This window comes from Paramormyrops kingsleyae, chromosome 14 (genome assembly GCF_048594095.1).
Source record: "Paramormyrops kingsleyae isolate MSU_618 chromosome 14, PKINGS_0.4, whole genome shotgun sequence".
Classification (NCBI taxonomy): Eukaryota; Metazoa; Chordata; class Actinopteri; order Osteoglossiformes; family Mormyridae; genus Paramormyrops; species Paramormyrops kingsleyae.
Window position 1 is genome coordinate 9,690,467 of NC_132810.1, and position 18,703 is coordinate 9,709,169.

General features: G+C 41.3%; 1 protein-coding gene and 2 long non-coding RNA genes across 4 annotated transcripts; all 3 read right to left on the reverse strand.

Annotated features, from left to right (window-relative positions):
• Positions 1–914: 914 nt before the first annotated feature.
• LOC111852368 (uncharacterized) lies at positions 915–5,177 on the reverse strand. The gene is made up of 3 exons (XR_002840219.2): positions 3,953–5,177; positions 3,043–3,858; positions 915–2,634 (listed from the first exon to the last, which is right to left on the reverse strand). It is a non-coding gene; the product is annotated as an uncharacterized lncRNA (long non-coding RNA).
• Positions 5,178–10,153: 4,976 nt separating this feature from the next.
• LOC111852367 (uncharacterized) lies at positions 10,154–12,558 on the reverse strand. The gene is made up of 2 exons (XR_002840218.2): positions 10,773–12,558; positions 10,154–10,521 (listed from the first exon to the last, which is right to left on the reverse strand). It is a non-coding gene; the product is annotated as an uncharacterized lncRNA (long non-coding RNA).
• A 786-nt stretch (positions 12,559–13,344) lies between these two features.
• Positions 13,345–16,718, reverse strand: LOC111852373 (protein c-Fos-like). 2 transcript variants are annotated; one of them, XM_023828239.2, is made up of 4 exons: positions 16,462–16,718; positions 15,227–15,454; positions 14,761–14,868; positions 13,345–14,652 (listed from the first exon to the last, which is right to left on the reverse strand). In XM_023828239.2, the coding sequence occupies exons 1-4, from the start codon at positions 16,603–16,605 to the stop codon at positions 13,984–13,986; spliced, it is 1,149 nt and encodes a 382-aa protein (XP_023684007.1). In that variant the 5' UTR covers positions 16,606–16,718; the 3' UTR covers positions 13,345–13,983. The 2 variants fall into 2 exon arrangements, with proteins under 2 accessions (XP_023684007.1, XP_072555362.1); XM_072699261.1 differs by having other exon boundaries at positions 13,345–14,868.
• Positions 16,719–18,703: the final 1,985 nt, after the last annotated feature.

The following is an 18,703-nucleotide window of genomic DNA, read 5'->3' on the forward strand; positions in this document are numbered from 1 at the left end:
CAACTTCCGTAGTTAGAACCATGAAACTGAATGTTTCCAACTATGTAAGATGCTAATGGGAAATTTTGGGAAACGTAATTGCTAAATCATTTACTTATCTACAAAATTAGCTTTTTGCAATAACAATTTTCTCTTTGATATTTGTGGAAGTGATCACCATTTAAAAATATAACAGCATGCATGGTTACACACACATCTTCGTAATTTCTCCATGCAGTTATGACTGTTAATGGCATCAGAAGAAGACTCCACTGTAAAGGGGACTACAAATGACCTGCCGATTTCACTGTAGCACAGTGATCCAAGCTAAGCTCTCCAGGACTCCGTGAAAGTGCCGTTTATGGAGAGCGTTTCCACGATCCCGGAGTCACGCAGTGACCAATCCGAGGCCCTGTGGCGGCCTCCACAGAGCTCTCTTTGTGCCAAAAAAAAAATCAGAAGCACACCGGGGACCTTTAAATGGTTTAACACGCCTATTTTTAGACCATTCAAGTCAGAGTGGTGTCTACTATGCCCATAAACTGGGTCCAGAAATATTCACTGTTAAATATTTTGTCTTTTATGACTTTTTCTCCCAATGGCAGGTGAGATTATTGCATCATGTTCTTGCTGAATTTAGAAGAATCCAGGGCTTTGCATAATATACTGCTCTGGGGGTGTTTTTGGGGGGGCTTTCTTGGCTAATGACATTAAGATTTTTGAGAATACTTACAGTTACATTGTATGATTATTGATTTATTAAATTGATTTAGTTTTTGGACTGATTGTGGTAAAAAAAAGTCCAGTTATTTTTCTTGACATTGTTGCTGATTATATTGTTTTAAGCAATGAGCAGTGGAATTAGATTGTACCAAATGTATCACTGCAATGATAAGTGGTAAGGAAGCAGTTCACATACCATCCATCCACTCATGAACCACTTTTCCTGTCCTAGGTAACAGGGCACGAGGCTGGGCTACACCCCGGATGGGATGCCAGTCCATATACACACTATCATACTCTTGGGGCAATTTAGAGGCATTGATGATCCTAACTGCATGTCTTTGGACTATGGGAAACTCAGGAACCATGCAGAAAATATGCAAGAGGCAGAATTTGGACACCCAAACTGGGAGGTGTGAGGTATCAGTATTGCCCACTAAGCACCAGTGTCACCCAGATCAGGACACTATATAGATGGGGAAAGTTAGGATGATTCAAAGGGCCCTTGAGTGACAAGGGCCCTAAATAATTTGGAACGAAAGTGGATTGCTCTGAGTTGGGGGCCCAGTATGATATGATGTCATGGAGTCCAGAATCTCCAGCAGTACACCTGATGCAGATCAATGACCAAATACCAAACATACATACACATGTTGTAAAGTATCTTGCTCAGATTTATTTACTGAATGACTAAAGCAAACCAAGTAATATAACACAGAACTGGGTTGTTTTTAATATACGTGGCACTTGTGTAGGAGGCCAGATGCCGTGAATGTGAGTAAAAGAATAATGAGGAGATTCATCGCCTGCTGTGTCAATCAGGCACAGAGTGCGTCCTCAGCGCAGCGTCAGCGCACCGATCGAGGGCAGTGTGGCCTTCCCAGCGTACACAGAGAACAGATGGCTGTTGTGTCTGGAACCTTCCAAATCATACCTTTAGGTCTATTTTTGTTCCTGAGCCTGCCTGTCTATGATTTACATCCAGTTCCTTTGTGAATCTATGTGTCACTCAATCTAAACATAGAGTTATGAACAAAATGTTTATTTTCAGAAGGGGGTGGCAGGGGGGAGAGAAACTGTGTGTTTCGCAATCCATCCTGAAACAGGAATCAGCCTCGTCACTTCTAGGCTGCCGAATGCTCAGCGTGAAGCCTCCGATTTTTTCGGACTATAAAACCAAATTTACGGCTCCCCTTTTTGCAGGTCTGGGTAGCATGAAGTAACAGCCAATGAAGGACTGTATTTGTCGGTTGCCATTTTTGGGTATGTTTTGCATGTCCAGGGGAAATCTCACTAAGCTTAAGGCAGCCATCTCTCTGATCGTTTTGGGATGACATACGGAGATCAGAACACGTGCGAAAAATATGTAATTTGTATAAATGGACCAGAAAGATTTTACCCATCTTATTATCCTCCCTGGTTGTCCCTGTGTACTATTTACATTAACATGGAAATGGCCAATTATCCCTTTCCAGTGTGTCCATGATTGTCTCACTGCATTCCCTTTTGAGGGCAGAGGCACTTTGATGAAAGATCACTGTAATTTAACTGGACTCGTCTGAACGTGAAGCATGAAGTGTCTCATTTAGGCATTAGCCCTGTCCAGCTTGAAAGGGTGTCCACTCGACATTTTTGTGCCACATGGCGGGTATGAAAATGCAAATAATCTCCACGCTATCTTTGCTCTGCATAATTGCCCGCACACGGACTGCCACAGTCCCACCAGATCCTAGTCAATGAATATGATCTTCTTAGGCAGAAATCCACAATAGTTTAACTGAAGTCCCTTTGCTGCCAGTAGCAAAGCATCAGTGTGGCTGTCTGATGACTGTTGTCCTTCCTCTGAATGTGCTTTTCAACTGGATGTTTGTTTTTCAAGGGAGGCAAGGAGTGACCTTTATTACATCATAATTGCTCAGTCCCGATAGGTAACTGCAACAACAAAATGAAAGATTAAATCCATGAAAAAATCCCTTTCATAAAAGACAGTTCCTATTGAAAGTTCTTTTCAATGCTTATCACTAAAATACATATTCAATCTGTCGCCCAGGCTGTAGACCTTAAAAGTTCTACACAATTATCAACTTTATAACACCCCTGATTATTGCAACATTTCAAAATCAAAAATATTCCTGCTGCAGCAAGTTCTTGGTAATGCCTTTGCATTTTTTGAAGTTCTGCTTTTTCATTTTTAGAATTGCTCATCCGAAATATAGAAGAAGATCCATACCATTGCTCGTTTAAGGATCATTTTTGTCACTCAGGATGAGTCGAAACTCATCGTTTGAATGCTGTGGTGTGGTAGCATTTTACCAAAAGTTTACATCACGTAAGACTCACTCCAGGTGTGATAGAGTGATCCACAGGACCCAGGAATGGGTGGCGGGAGATAGGGACTTTGGCTTTGGGAGGTAGAGCTTAGAAAATGATAGGGGGGGGGGGGATAAGAGGAAAACAAGAAAACCAGGTGGGTACAGGATTATAACAGGATGTGGAATCAGGCACCCTGTGTGTGTGTTCTGGGCCTTAGAGGGAAAACAGGACCAGGTTTGCTATGATAATACGGCACAGATGAAGTGATCCCCAGCCATTAATGAGTGTGCCCAGCCCCATCTTACAGAAGAATTACTGTGTCAGGTGGTACATAAAAGCACCCTCACTCCTCAGGACCTGTGGCTTTGTCTCAGCTGGGCACAGTCAGCGTTCTTGTCCAGGCTGTTCCAGCCTCGCACTTGGACCAAATGGGGGCGAGCCCATTACTTACTGGCAGAGACAGTTTGGGCCAGAGCCTGAGTGCGACCGTGGAGACACACCTGACCGAAACTATTATCCCAGCAGTTAAAGCAGCGAGGAGCCTGGCAGACACTGAAAGGATGCACCGTGCCACCTGCCAGAGCCAATCATCTGCCCCCTCTCTTCAAGGCTCATTAAGTCAGCCGTCTGCTGGGTTGGGTCCAGACAAAGAGGGCTTCCCAGACAGCGTCTCGCTTTATACAGAATACGGGCATATAAAACACACGATAGGGTTAGGCAGCACAAGATGGCAGCTTTTACGGGTTACCGCGGAGCAAGGCCAGGGCATAGGCAGGTGTGTCACTCAAGTGAATCAGAATCTCCGGAGTCCGGTCATCATCACACCCGTCCAGTGGCAAATAGCTGGGAACAAATGATGAAGATGTTCATAACTGTGGCTCATCCGTCGCGTCAGAATTATTAACAGGCACTCTATTACTGGACAATGGAAACACACCTCTAGCTTGGTCATGCGCGAATTCACTTCCTGGTCACCCGATGAATTATCCGTATCACTCCAGAGACTGATATGTCGCAGGATCACGTGCTAGTTACCAAAACAGAACAGTATGGGGATCATAAAGGTTGCCTTGTCTTGCATGTACTCACAGATCTAACACAAACACAGCAGGGTCTAATTAGCCAGAACTGAGTGGGAGTTTTATCAAACCACAGGAAGGCATGCTGGTCAGGTTGGAGGGAAAGCGAAGGTGGGTCTGTTACCATCAAATTCTTCATGCTGCACTTGCCAGTCACCTGGTATCGCAGCAGGGCCTCTAAGGGAAACCACCAAACAAACAGACCCCAGCACCAGGGCAAAGGAAGTAAATACACATGGAATTCTGCCCAGTATTCCAGAACCAGGAATGCTCCCTGTTCTATCACAGGTTCAGGCCAGGTCCCAATTACTGAAGAGCATGACCATATTTTATGGATTCTGAGAATGCATACAGATACCGAGAATGCATATATAACACATATATATATATGTGTTATTTGCATAAAATTTTAATTCAAACAAATAACCTACAGTAAATAAGACTAACAAATGTATATGTGTGTGTATGTGTGTGTGTATATATATATACACACACACACACACACTAAAATATACCCTAAGGTCTTGAGTTGGGTCACTTAACATAGGCAGTAGTACACTAGTAGTTGTGTATGCCACTGGAGTTTAATTATATGACCTAGAAAGTTTATAGCATTTAATTTTACATTTAAAAACCGCAAAAAAGTTCTCAAGCAAAAACATATTTGAAAAGCTTCAAGAAAGTCAGATTGAAAAATGATAATCAGAATAATGCCTTAGAAATAGTCTGCTCCCTGAATCAGCTTTCTGGAGTTAAAGATAGGTGTCAACGTTTTATGTGTTAATAGCTAATATCCGCATAAATGATCCCCTAGCAGTGGTGGAAAGGTCAGCTTCAAAAAGTACAAATCCAGACCAAGATTTTGTTTCAATCAAATGAGTATAAAGAGTCACAGTCACAACTTTAACAGAGTCAACAGAGTCTAGAAATCAGTTATACATTTTTCCTGGTCCATCATAGCCAATGTCTTCTTCACTGCTGTTTGCTAGGGGGAGTAAAATTAAGGGGAAAGACATGGGTTGGCTGAAGAGACTTTAGAGCAGGGGTCTCCAACTCCGGTCCTGGAGAGCTACTATCCAGTAGGTTTTCTGTCCCACTTGGCTTCTGATGAGCCACACCTGTTCCTGGTATTTACCTGAGGACAGGTGTGGCTCATCAGAAGCCGGGTATGATCGAAAACTTCTATCATATTCTACCTTCATTTTAAGTAAAGCTGCTGGACAGCAAAGATTTACCTGTAAGGATCAATAATAATTTTTCCCCTTTTTAAAGGTTTCAACTCAGTTATAATGTGTAAAATTATCATTATCATTGAATATCTTATACATAGGTATATGGTTTTTCAAGAAAAATTACAATATTTAAATATTTATGTATTTTGAAGAGGAACTGAACTAATGTAATTTCCAAAAATATATGCAAAGCTGTCCTTAACCTGGCCAGTGAAGTGACAAGCAATTGTGCAATAGTGCCCCCTGTCACACATGTGTGTATTACCCATTGTACATGGTCACTATCAAAGCTGTAAGATGGCATAATATCTGCAGTGTCTAAATCAATATGTCTAAATATTGGCCATCTAGACACATTTGAATAATTACAAAATTTACTACAAAATAAAAATACAATATATTCATCAAACAATGACGGGACTGCAGCATTTATGTTCCACTTTTTTCAGTTACTTACACAGAATACTAGTACCTCGAAAACACTAGACTGTGATATTAAGAAGAAACTGAAAAAACAAACATTACAGGCCAACGTGCAAAAGTAACAAATTTGCTCGTCAGTGCCAGTAGTTCATTGTGTCAATCTGATTTATATAAATGACTGTAAAGTTATAAATAACCTGCACTTTGTCAAACCTTATGGTAAAGAAAAATGTTTTCATTATTACACTGTAGTTTTTTGGTATTGTTGAGAATATTAGCTTTCCACATCTGGAAACAGCAGTTTGAGAAGCAATATATACAAAATACAAATTGAACTGGACTTTAAGTCACTTGTAAAATGTCTAGGTTACAGTCAAAGTCTAAGTAACTGGTCCCTATGGCATCAGGTTTCTGCCAATGTTATCAAGCAAGACTTTTTTAACATCAACCAAAAATAAAAATTTGACAGAAAATAAAACTCACTGAAGCAAAAAAATAAATGTCATCTCAAAAGTAAAATTTACACCCAACAAACAAATTATTGACAGCTCAGGCCAGGTTGGGGGGCATGCACTGGTACACCGTGTTGCCACACCCACCACACGACAAGACACCTTGGTATCCCAGTTGGCAACCCCCCCGGCCCACATGCAGTCTAGTCCCCCCTCTGGAAATGACCATCTATGTGCTACAGCCAGGTGTTACATGGGCGTCTCCTTGGCCTGGTCAATTCACTTGGGTCCTCAGCAATGAGGATCCTGCGAGCTGGATCATTCTCAGGAAAACATGCCACATGGCCTTAGTGCTGTAACTGACGCTCCCACACAATCCAGATAATGTGTCACATTCAGGACACCCTGAGCAACCGCTTGCTTGACACAAAGTCAAACCAACGGTACCCAAGGATTCTCTGAAAAGACACAGTACCAAAGGAGCCAAAGCTTTGTCTCAGGTCACTGTATAGTGTCCATGTCTCACAGCCATACAGCAAAACAGGAAGCACCAGGACTCTAAAGACTTGGACCTTCATCCACTTACAAAGATATCAGGAGCGCCACACACCCCTTTCCAGTGACCTCATGACCCCCCTTGCTCCGACCTGATCTCTATACTGACTTCATAGACATGAGTGTCGCTGTCAAGGTAGGTGAACTTCTTGACTAGGTCAACATTCTTTCCGCAGAACGACACACTGTTGATGGCTGTGCCTAAGAGATTATTAAAGGCCTGGATCTTGGTTTTTATCCTGAACACTCGCAAGCCCATGCACTCAGGCTCCTCGCTGAGTCTCTCAAGAGCCGCACTCAGAGCCACCATGGTCTCCGTAAAGCTCACAGTATCATCGGCAAAGTCAGGATAAGTGAATCTTTCTTCACCGGCAGATGCCCCACAGCCACTGGACCACATGACCCTGCCCAACACCCAGTTCATGCAAGCATGAAACAGAGTAGGAGCAAAAACACACCCCTGATGAACCCAAGAATCAACTGGGAAGAACAGTAAGGTTCTGCTACCACTCATCCCAGAACTCACAGTACCAGTGTACAGGTCAGCTATGACATCCAGCAACTTTGGGGGCAGCTGGAACAACTGAGTCATACGCTTTATGAAAATTGATAAAGGCGGCAAAGAAACTCTGTTGATATTCACGTTTGCACTCAAGGAGAACCTTCAGTGCCAGGATGCGGTTGGTGGTAGACTTCTTAGGTGTGAAACCAGACTGCTCCAGTTGCTGGTAGGTGAGCAAGTGATCACAGATCCTATTCAGGATGACCTTAACAACGACCTTACCTGGCACTGAGAGCAGTATTATCCCCCTGTAGTTGCCACAATCCAGGCGATCACCCTTCACTTTCCACATAGGGACAAGAAGTTCCGTTTTCCAGTAGGTTGGGATGACACCTGTCTCCCAAATGGAAGCAAAGTCACCTGTGACCAGAGGGCACCCATCAACCACCGAACGATGTTGCGAATAAAATATCTCCTTCATCGAGACATCACTCACCACGGTCAGAACATACATTAAGACAACAGACAAGATACCAAGAGTCTGAGTCCCATAACACGCTCGTTGAAAGGAGTGACATCGGACACCTTCAGGAGGAGCTGATCTATCACAGCAACAGATACTCCCCAAGTATGGCAGCCATCAGAATGACCAGACCAATAATAGGTTTATGCACCGATAGCGATCTGGCCACTCCCCAGTCTGCTTACCTCAGAGAGTGCCGCCACTGAAAGGTGGAGTTTACAAAGCTTCTCCGACAGCAGAGGAAGATAGTCCTCATGCGAGAGACACAAGATATTCCACGTGCCTACCCAGATGGGCCGCCTCAGATTAGGACCCCAGTGCTGCTGTGAAGCTGGTGATGCCTCAGCACCACACCAGTTCTGATCCCATTTGGTCTCCAGTGGTTTCCACTCCAGGGATGAGGCTCCCGGGGGCTTCCCCCCATCCCCCTCAAGATGCCTGCAGCCTTTCTGTGGGTGGCTGCAGCAGAGCTACTTCCACAGAGAGCAAAAGAGTCCTGTCTGCTTCATCGGGGCTGTATGAAGTTTTATGGCGGCTGGAGTGCTTGCAGGGCCGGATGCAGTTTAACGTCATACCTCTTTTTTTGTCTTTTACTTTTTGGATAATGTACCCTTTTGTTTACAATTCCAGCTTTCTTGTTTGCACTGCTGACTTTTGCATTTGCACCGACTGATTTCTTGCTTGCAGCTCTAACACAAACCCCTCGTTTGGATGGTTTTTTTCAGGGGTGCATCCCTAATGGCTACCAAGTTTTTTTGTGACAGTGCAGTGACCCAGACCCTGTTTAGTGTGATTTTGACGGACATGAATGTCCTAAACAGTGGGACTGGGCATTTCCTCGATACCTACAAGATTAATAAAGTTTTGATCACATATGTTGTCTGTATTGTATTAGACATTTTGTTAAGGCAGTTTATTGCAATTTACGTCACACCGTAGCGCCCACAGGAAGCAAAGACCATCGTCTGCCATGTTGGTGCATTTCTTGTCTAGTCAAGTTAGTTAGTTGTCACTGCTCTTTTACCGTGTTTGTTACAGTTGGGTGTGCTGTGTTTGTTTCCGTAGGTGACAGTACTGATCTTCATTAACCCTTGAACATCAGCTTAGCTTTTGTTAGCATGCTATTGCATCTCATGATCCCCATTCTGTTCATGGTTGTGGCGACTGACATAGCCTAGCAGGAAAACAAGTAATTTTATGCCTTTTGTGGCACATAATTTATAAGCTGATGACATAAAATTCATTGGTTTTAAATATCTGAAATGGAAACATATCATAAAAGCCATTCGAATCATTTCAAGTTAGGCAAACCAGCTGCTATGTATGACACAGGCAACACTGACTGGCACCAACAGTGATCAAAGGCATCAAGAGAGGAGCACAAAAACAAATGGGTTCTCAGACAGTGCCTTCAGCCAAATAAAAGCCACATATCTGGAGATGCTTGTACTGATACCATGGAGATCCCACTCACAAATGAAGCAGGTATTTTAACAAGTATGTCAAATGTCCTGCTCTGAAGTTCTTACTGAAAGTGCTAGCCTTTAGTTTTGTCTTACACTACGCATTCATTTTATTTTCCATTTTGCCACTGTTGCATTTGATGCCATGGACCAAGAAAACATTTCTCCCCATCCAACACTTTGCCCATGTGCCAAATCCAGGGCAAGTGCAGCTGAGTGGCATCAAGGTCCTCAGAATGGTATTGTACTAGATCAGGGGTGGCCAATCTTATCCGCAAAGGGCCGGTGTGTATGCGGGTTTTCGCTGCAACTCCCTAATTATATTACTAATTAGAGGACTGATTGGCTGAAGAGTCCTCACACCTGGGTTTGAACAGCTGACCTACAGGTTATCCCAAAAACCTGCACACACACCGGCCCTTTGCGGATAAGATTGGTCACCTCTGTACTAGATCAAGGTATGTTGCTCTTTTGTGTAAAAAAATCAGTCACTCTGACTTGCAAATAATTGTTTAAATATCTGATGGTTCAGGCTCTTAGGATGTCATCTCCGCTCCAGATTGTCCTGAAACAGGGGTTGGATGCCAGAGTGACATGACTCCATATGATTTGTTAGACATGAAATCATGCATCAGGTCTATGATGTGTGAACTAGGGATCCTCAAGGGTAGGTTCATGGAAAATAATCTTTCAGAAGAGACACAGAGGCTCAAATTGGACAAAATAGCAAGAATATGCTGTTGCCTTGACAAATCTGTCTGAGTCTGTTGTTCCATTTATGTGAGTATATTCTGGAATTTGAAAAATAAAGCAGCAAGTACATATCAAAGCAAATAATGACTGTCTCATTCTTAGTGCCAGTTGGATGTTTGTTTCATGTTGTGCCTTTAAAAATGAGTCAGTGGGAAGTCTCTTTCTTAAATCACAATCACTTTATTCACATGCATCATAGAACTTGGTGAAACAATACAATTCTTGTGCCACAATTGCAGGAGAGGGGACAGATGAATGAGGGGACAAAGAGACAGTGCAAGACAAAGATATGGAGTACAATATGGAGATGTAAGATATAAGTACAATATGAAGAGTAGAACAATAAATGTGTCATAAACACATTTAGCTAGCTTAAGTTTGTGCAGGTCAGACAAAGTGCAAATACCATTAATAAAACTGCAAACAAACATGCAAACCGCAGACACAACTGTGTGAACTTCGTCTTTCTTGACAAGAAACCAGATTCTTGTGGACGTAACGGAGGCTCTCTGGGAGTGGTAGACCTGGTGAGTAATTATAACACAACAGCAAATAAATCAGCCTTGCATTTTACCTGTAAAACACACTTAAGTGCAATCGAACCAGATGATTTTTTGTTAAAACAACGAAAACAGGCACAGCACTGTAACGTTGACGTTACAGCACAGAACAAAGTAATGGCTTAACATTACCACTACATGACGAAATTAAGATAACAATAATATACAATAATAAATGATGAATATAATAACAAGCAGTTTATACTGGTACTTACCGTGAGTACACCAAAATATTTTGTCCACACTTCTTCCTCTTCAGTTATTTTACCCAGCCAGAAATGAAGAAATTATAATTCAGGGTTTTAGTTACCTTCATTTGCTTCACCCAGGACATTTGAAGATCCAAATAATTCAGGATATCCTCATAGCTTAGGTCTTTCACTTTCAATGTGTGTCACATCCAATAATATCAGTTTTTTTTCTTTATATGTATTGCTTGCATCTGACGGTAGCTGATTCACATACACAGAATACTCCATCACTACGACTAAGAAGTGCACCAAGATGGCGGCTAGAGGCGAAGGGAGGTGATTGTGCTGTTAATTGCAACCCTCCTTATGGGTGACGCCTCTACTGATTTGTTTGCAGAACTAAACAACGTCCGAGGGACTGAGCTGCCACTCAAAAACTTATTATCCAATGGGAACACATTCCTGGAAAAAAACGCCCATGGGAGAGGTTTGTAGCAGAACTACAAGCAAAGACATCTGGCGGCGCAAAAGCAAGTCAGGGAGCGCAAAGGAGAAAGCTGGCAATATAATCGCAAAGCGGGCAGCGCAAACGAGAAAGCTGGAATTGGAAACAAAAGGACACATTATCACCAATAATTTGTTTGCAACTTATAAATATTACTTTTGAGATGACTTTTTTCTTTTTTGCTTCAGTGAGTTTTTTTCTCTCTAATTGTTTTTTTTTTTTTTGCTTGATGTTTAAAAAGTTTTCATTTATAATACTGGTATAAATCTGATTGCATAGTTCCCAACCTATTGATGTTCACGGATACCGGCGGAACGAACGGTGATTTCATAACTTTAACCATTTCCGTCTTTTTCAGAAGCTAACAGAACGCGCGAACAAAAGGGGTCGTAAAAAACATAACAGGTTTTTTAAAAAAAATAAAAATAACCAACACCTCCGCAGTGCGCACCCCTGAAAAAAACCGCCCCCACCGTTCCGCTGCCTGGTGGAATCCTGGCGATGGACTTGCAACCTAGCTACTAGTCCACGGATCGGGGATTGATGTCGGTGTAGCGGGATTTTGATTTTATTAACAAAATCGTCTTGCTTTGAATTTTCAGAATGTCACTATAAACCTATGCATAACCACATACATACATTAAATTTACCGATTATACAATGCTAAAATTATATATATAAAGGCATATGCAACGATCACTGCAATTAACAAATGTTTCGGCAATTCAGTCACTATTGTAAACAACATTAATATAAACCACCTCTGAGAATGTCAACGAAACATCTTTTAAACAATGAACGTGTTCCAATATCTATGACATAACATTAATATGCAGTTTTCGATCCACTGGTTATGGTGTGGTATCGCATGGAGGACAAATTCAAATCAACCCCCTGGTTTGCAAGTAACAGTGAAAAAACGACAACGTCACTGGTACTTTCTATTTCAAAGGTTTCCAAGCACAAAAGACCTCTGTCGGGGTATGCACGCAGCTACTGCTATCTACCAAATAAGCTATCTGGTGAACAGCGATAAATATGTATTTCCGATCGAAGCTAAACAAAATGCTGCTTTATAAAGGCCGAGTGGTCAGACTGTGGACTTGTCGTAATTGTTTGCTTCCCGTAAGAACATAATGGTCAATTCTCCGCGCACACTGCTTTCCGGGAAAGCCTCGCTGTTCCTATGGGAAAAATCGATTGGTCACTATGGAGACAAAACAAGTGTCCGCTTGACTTCGCTCTTTCCCGAGGGATCGGCCCTCGCAGGATTCCAGAACCATCCAGAAGTTTAGCACAGAGGTCGCTTCCTTACCAAATTTGGGCAAGGAAGTAAATCGTAATACACGCGTGTGACGCAAAGGAACGCGGACACGCCCTGACGTAATTCCTTTCACTCTGCATTCTAGTAGAGAGGCAGGGTTGGGTTATAAAATGATTTACAGGTTTGTGCATTAAGGAATTTTTAAGTAGAACAGCTAAACAAAAACAAACAACTATTGCAAACAAAATTGCGAAATAGTTATTTTTGATTTATGCTTTGTGAAATATATATACGTCCTTTGTGTTGCATGTTCATGTTACGTCTATATATCAGCGGACCCAGAGTGCAAATTGTTTCAAATTAGTGTCTGAAAAATGAGAACGAAATCCAACTGACGGATACATTTTTAATAAGCTGAAGTATCAGCTATAGCAATTTCCGTATACATTAGGTAAAATGCTGTTATTTGCAGAATGCATCTGAATTTTTACATAGACAGATCTATTAGATATATTAGATAGTCAACAGATGGACGATTGATATATATGTTCCTGAATGTCTTGTCACGCTGGCCAACCCAAACAGCATGAGTAATATTCTTATAATGCCAGTTTCCAAACGGTTAAATTTTAATCTCTCTGTGATGTTTTAGAAGTGTATTTACCTATGGACAATCTGAAATTCCCCTTTCCACCAAATGAAATACCTTGCCTTCAAACGTAATTATAGGCACAGACTCTGAAACATTTGTGGCTAATCCTCATTTAACTCCTTTTAAAACATATTTTAGATTTTTCACAGAGATGACGTAAAACACAAGAGCCAAATACACTTCAAATATATTTAATGATACTATCCATAGATAAGCAGTCAATGCTTATTTCTCTTTTCTCCATTTGACGAACAAGTGAAAACTTTTAAGGTAGAAAAATAAACTATATCATAAAATACATCTTGATAAATTATAGCACACCACATGTTTTCATGGAAAACTGTAAACGATGATGCAAAATCACAGTTTGAATGACAAAATTGAGGTATGCAGTTACAGTACAGGGATATATACTTATACACACTATATTCATTTTTTACATTAGCATACTATTGCTATCAAAACACAAAACAATACATTTCTTAGCTCCACGATACAGTAAACAATCTAGCACCAAAAAAAAGAACAAATGGACTGTGTAATTCTGAAATGATATGGCACGTTTTTTGCATGCGTTTAATACCAGACCATAGCTAACATTTCAGTCAGGGAAATTAATGTCATGCTTTAGCTACATTAAAATGCATTTGGAAGAAGTTAATACGGGTTCAGTCATAGTAAACATTTCATGAATGCAACCACCAGATCAACCGCTTGGATCACAGCAATGACCTCAGACAATATATCATGCTTAGTGGTGTCAGACTCTGCAGTCATCAATTGCTGTCCAGTTTATCCACTCTAATGCTAAACATTATAAGGCTAAGAGGGTTGGAGAATTGAGAATATCTACTACTGAGTCTGCTTTGCTTGCACCTGCTTTGGGACTAGCCACTCCCTCGTTCAGCAAGTCAAACTCCGGGTAGGTGAATGCGAAAGTTGACAGGTAATTGGTGCATGTGGGGGTGCAAGTCACCACTGGGGTGCTCAGGGCCTCCAGGTCACTGGACACCGACTTGTACAGGGTTTCCCAGTCCGTCACCCCAAGGGAGCTGCTCAAGTCAATGTCCGGAACAGACCGGGCCGTTTCAATGGAGGTCTTCTCTAGGCTGGGGAGCAAGTCATCCAATGGCTCCTCTTTCATGTCTAGCGAAGGTTCCAGGTCGTTGATGTTGACATCAGCACTGGAGCACAGCAGGATGTTGGAGTTCCCTGAGATGGCTGTGGTCGGGAAGCTGGAGGCATCTGTATCCTGAAGCACAGGAACCTCCGGTGCAGTGTCCTCTAAGAACTTGCTGTTTCCCAGATTGGAGAGCAGCTGGGGAGAGCCAATGGGCTCCTGGAAGATGCAATCCAGGTCTTCTGCTATTTTGCAGACTGGTTTATGAGCAGCAAGGATGAGCTCCAGCTTCTCTTTCTCCTTCATGAGATTGGTTATTTCTGACTGAAGGGCTGCTTTTTCTTCTTCTAGCTTATCTGTCTCCTGGAGAAAAGCCAAGCGATAAGGAAAAACACATGGATCTTGTTTATAAATGCAGACATTGCTTTGTTCAGTGTGATGCCATTTGACGACCATACGAAGCTCACTTACGGCTTGCAAGGTGTCTGTTAGCTCCCTCCGTCTGTTGCGGCACTTCGCTGCAGCCATCTTATTCCTCTCTCTCCTGATTCTCTTCTTCTCCTCTTCTTCTGGAGAGAGCTGTAGCATTTTGGCCAAAATAAAATGATGCTTACTTTCACAAAAACTCTATCCATCCCAGCTCGTCAACTTCCACAGCCAATAGATCCAACTAAAAAGTCTACCAGTGCATGGTTAGCTGCAATGTGTCTAAAAATAGACCATTGTTGCAGACTCCCCATGACCTGAATATAAATTGGCGGCCTGGGCAAGGCACACCGGTAGAGCTGCGCTGTGCGATGCATGCACAAAAAAACACTGGACTACTGGCAATACCGATTTTTTTTTAAGGATAGCAAAAACAGTTACTCGGAACAATGTTTGTTTAATAGGATTTAGCTACGTAGCAGATTGCGTTGAAAATGACGCATTTATTTACCGGCTCATTCTTCCCCTTTCTGCCAGTGGTTGGTCCTTTGCTTCCGCCTGCTTTGGGAGCCGGCTGGTTAGAGCTGCGCACTTTGTATGTCTGCGAGCTACCCAGAGAAGGGGAGACAGATGTGATCATGGTCGGCTGGACCATCCACTGCAAATCCGGGGTGGTTGAAATTGCAGTCACTGTCGGAACAAAGGGAGTGCCGGCAACATCCATATCTGTGCGAAGTTCCTGCAAAAACATCAGATAATTTGTTAAATTGATAGTGCCACATTTTTATCCCGATATTTTGATTAATTGTGCACATTAAAGAGAACTTACGTTGCATTACGCACCGCAAATCACTGTGTAATCTGTATTACAGTTTATGTAGTTTTGACGTATAAATCTCTTATAAAGCAGGTTAAAATACAAAAGACAAAATACTAAAGATTATTAATATTTGCGATATTTATCTGTGGCTGTTCATGTCTTCTGTGTAAGATTTGGTTTGAGTGCAGAATAACAGTGAAAATGATCAAGCCACATTTAACGTTAGAATGTATAAATTCTTCTTACTTTCTATAAATTTGTTAAAGAAACCAAAAATAGTGCCCTCCCGATCAATATTGGGCTTTATAATTCTTGCTGACGTCGACACTGACGCAAGACTGCTGTGGAGTCTCCTGAATGATTTCTTTCCCCTCGCTAAGCCTCTGTACAAACATGCAGCCCTTTGAGATCGCAAGAAACAGAAATACACTCTCTGTGTATTTTTAGCTTCTGTCTAAGAGGTACGAGTGGGATATACCTTATTGTGCATTTCATAAACTCTTACAAACACTATTCCAGTGCTGGATGATTAGAATTATTAATATATAATGAAGTAAAAATGATAAACTGCAAAAATACTTCCTATCTTTGAAGCATATAAACATCATCGACAATTCCTTGAGCAAGTAAAATGGTGAAATTTATTATATGTAAAAGTCCTTATAATACTTCACGAATAAATTACACTGCAATGGACGCGTCCTTACACACATGACAGAATAACAGCGTTTTTACAAAAGGCTGAACAGCATTTTATGTGCATAGATAATGATATTCAACAGGCATGTGTCATAATCATTTTATGCTGCCCTTAAATTCAGGTGCCAACACTGTACCACAAATAAATACTGTTTTTGTGGTATACGTGAATATGCACAAAAAATCACAAGCAAAGGGCATGCATGATTAAAATAATAAATTTGTACCTGTGTGTTCCGGACTGGAGAAGCAGAGGCACTGGAGAACGAGTCAGCTGGCGACTGCTGGAAGTACGTAAGGGTGTCCCCGACTGGAGATGCGGTACTGCAGCGAGACGAAGAATCGTTGTCGGTGCTTAAGTTTGGAAACATTTTTCGTCTGGAAAGGCGATGGAAATTTAAGGATAATTATCTTGAAATCTTTCGAGAGGCAAGACGACGAATGTTTTCTCGTGAGCTGCTTGCAATTCCTTCCACCAGGTTTATTAACCCGGTAACTGATGGATTAGTTTGCAAGCTCCCCCTTTTATACTGTGCCAGATTTTTATGAATGAAATCTGTGGCTAAGGCGGTACCATTTTCTCATGGTAGGGGGGAGGCAGTACTTGATAAAATAAACACTTTTGTATTATTATTATCAGGACAAAATACGCTAATATCTTTTATCATTAACATAAGAAATGTACGTTTTTAAACTATATTACATTGCAAATTGTAAAAGCCTAAATTCAACATATTATTATATATCCCCCTATTAAAACAAGGAAACTGTGATCATTGTCACGTGAAGCTTGTCAGTTCTGAAATACAGTATTTACAGATGTTTACACCCACGCATCGAACAAAAAAGCCATTTTACAAGAAAACTGACGTTTTCTGATTAGATGTCAAAATACAATGAATTCTCTTTTTCAGTGTATTAAGCAATTATACGCGTATCTAGACGCAGCAATGTCATTGAAATCCGTCAAACGGTCACAGATCAGATATTTTGCCTAAAAATATCTCATTCTCATATTGAAAGCATTCTCTCTGGGAAAAATAAAATTGCTTGTGATTGCAAAGCAACACCGTTGGGTCCTAATCATAAATGTACGACCAGTCATATTCTACAAATACAAGTAATCTGACTGCCATGTTTCTGCTCAGTATATTAATTAATACAAATAGAGGTATGGCAACGGATGCATTGTTTATTTCAGTTACAGGGTTTAATGATTACTGTAGTATATCACGTTTTACTTTTAAATACAAACCATATTTCATAAGCATTAACAAACCAATATAAATTTCACCAACATAGCAACAAAAGATCTCTCCTAAAAAAGTGCGGTGGCATCAAACAGTGTGATGGCTGAGGACGTTTTGTGACGGGAATTTCAATGTTGGCAACAACCGTCCACGCTGTGGCCTTTGTAATGCTCTTTTCATTATCTCATATTGCGTGTGTGATAGCCTGGCAGAACAATTGTCTCCAGCAAATTGCACAGAATGGAGCAGCATAACGTTGGTCAGCCAGCCAATCAAATGAAATGCCCACCATACCATATATGTACATCCTGTTCACTTGGCCTCAAGTTGCCGGGAATTGCATTCGCCAGTTGCCGCAGCAGCTTCTGTGATTTTTTATATGGTGGTCCGAACCGGGAAAGGCAATGTAGAACCGGTAATTAAATCTTGTGTTGTACGGGAACTTTATCAGCACAGGTTTATGTTGTACATTTCACTTTAGTGATTTTACATTATGCATTGTACATGCATATCACGATGCTTTATATGAACTATAAACACACTACAGTATTACGTACATCTAGGCCTACATGAGTCTAGTTGTCAAGTGGCTTTCAAAACAGTGGAATAAAAAAAAACAGTTAATCTTGGATTTTTTTGTAGCCTACACAACAAGACTATTTCAATGGCAGTCAGTAGGCTATTTCTCGGCAGTGACTTGACCTTCACGGCAAGATAATAGTATGTTATTCGTTTACACACAGGCTACAATACGTAACTTAGGACCTCGCGGCATCCGTCTAACAAATTTAAATAAAATATCCTGCATGTGAAAGAAAATGGTTAAAGAACAGTGGAAAATCAACTGATAATACGTTACAAATTTCCATTCACAAACATATTTTCGTCACATATATTATCGTTTTAACCGTCAGAAATGTTTTTAATATTACTTTAAAACTCCCCGACTGAATGCGCGGATAAGGTACTTCAGTTCGTAGCGGTTTCATATGATTCAAGTGTTTAAAATATTATGCATGTTCTAAAAAATATGTCTGCTTTAATGGTTTATTAAACGCCAGATCCATTACATTGAAATAGGCACAAACTTAGCAAGAGACAGCCATTACCACTAGCTATACTGGCCCCGCCTCAAGGATTTACGTTCCGACGCTAATACGTCACATTGCGTCATTAACGCACGGCCTGGGGCGTTACCAAGGTAACGGCTTCTGTTTCG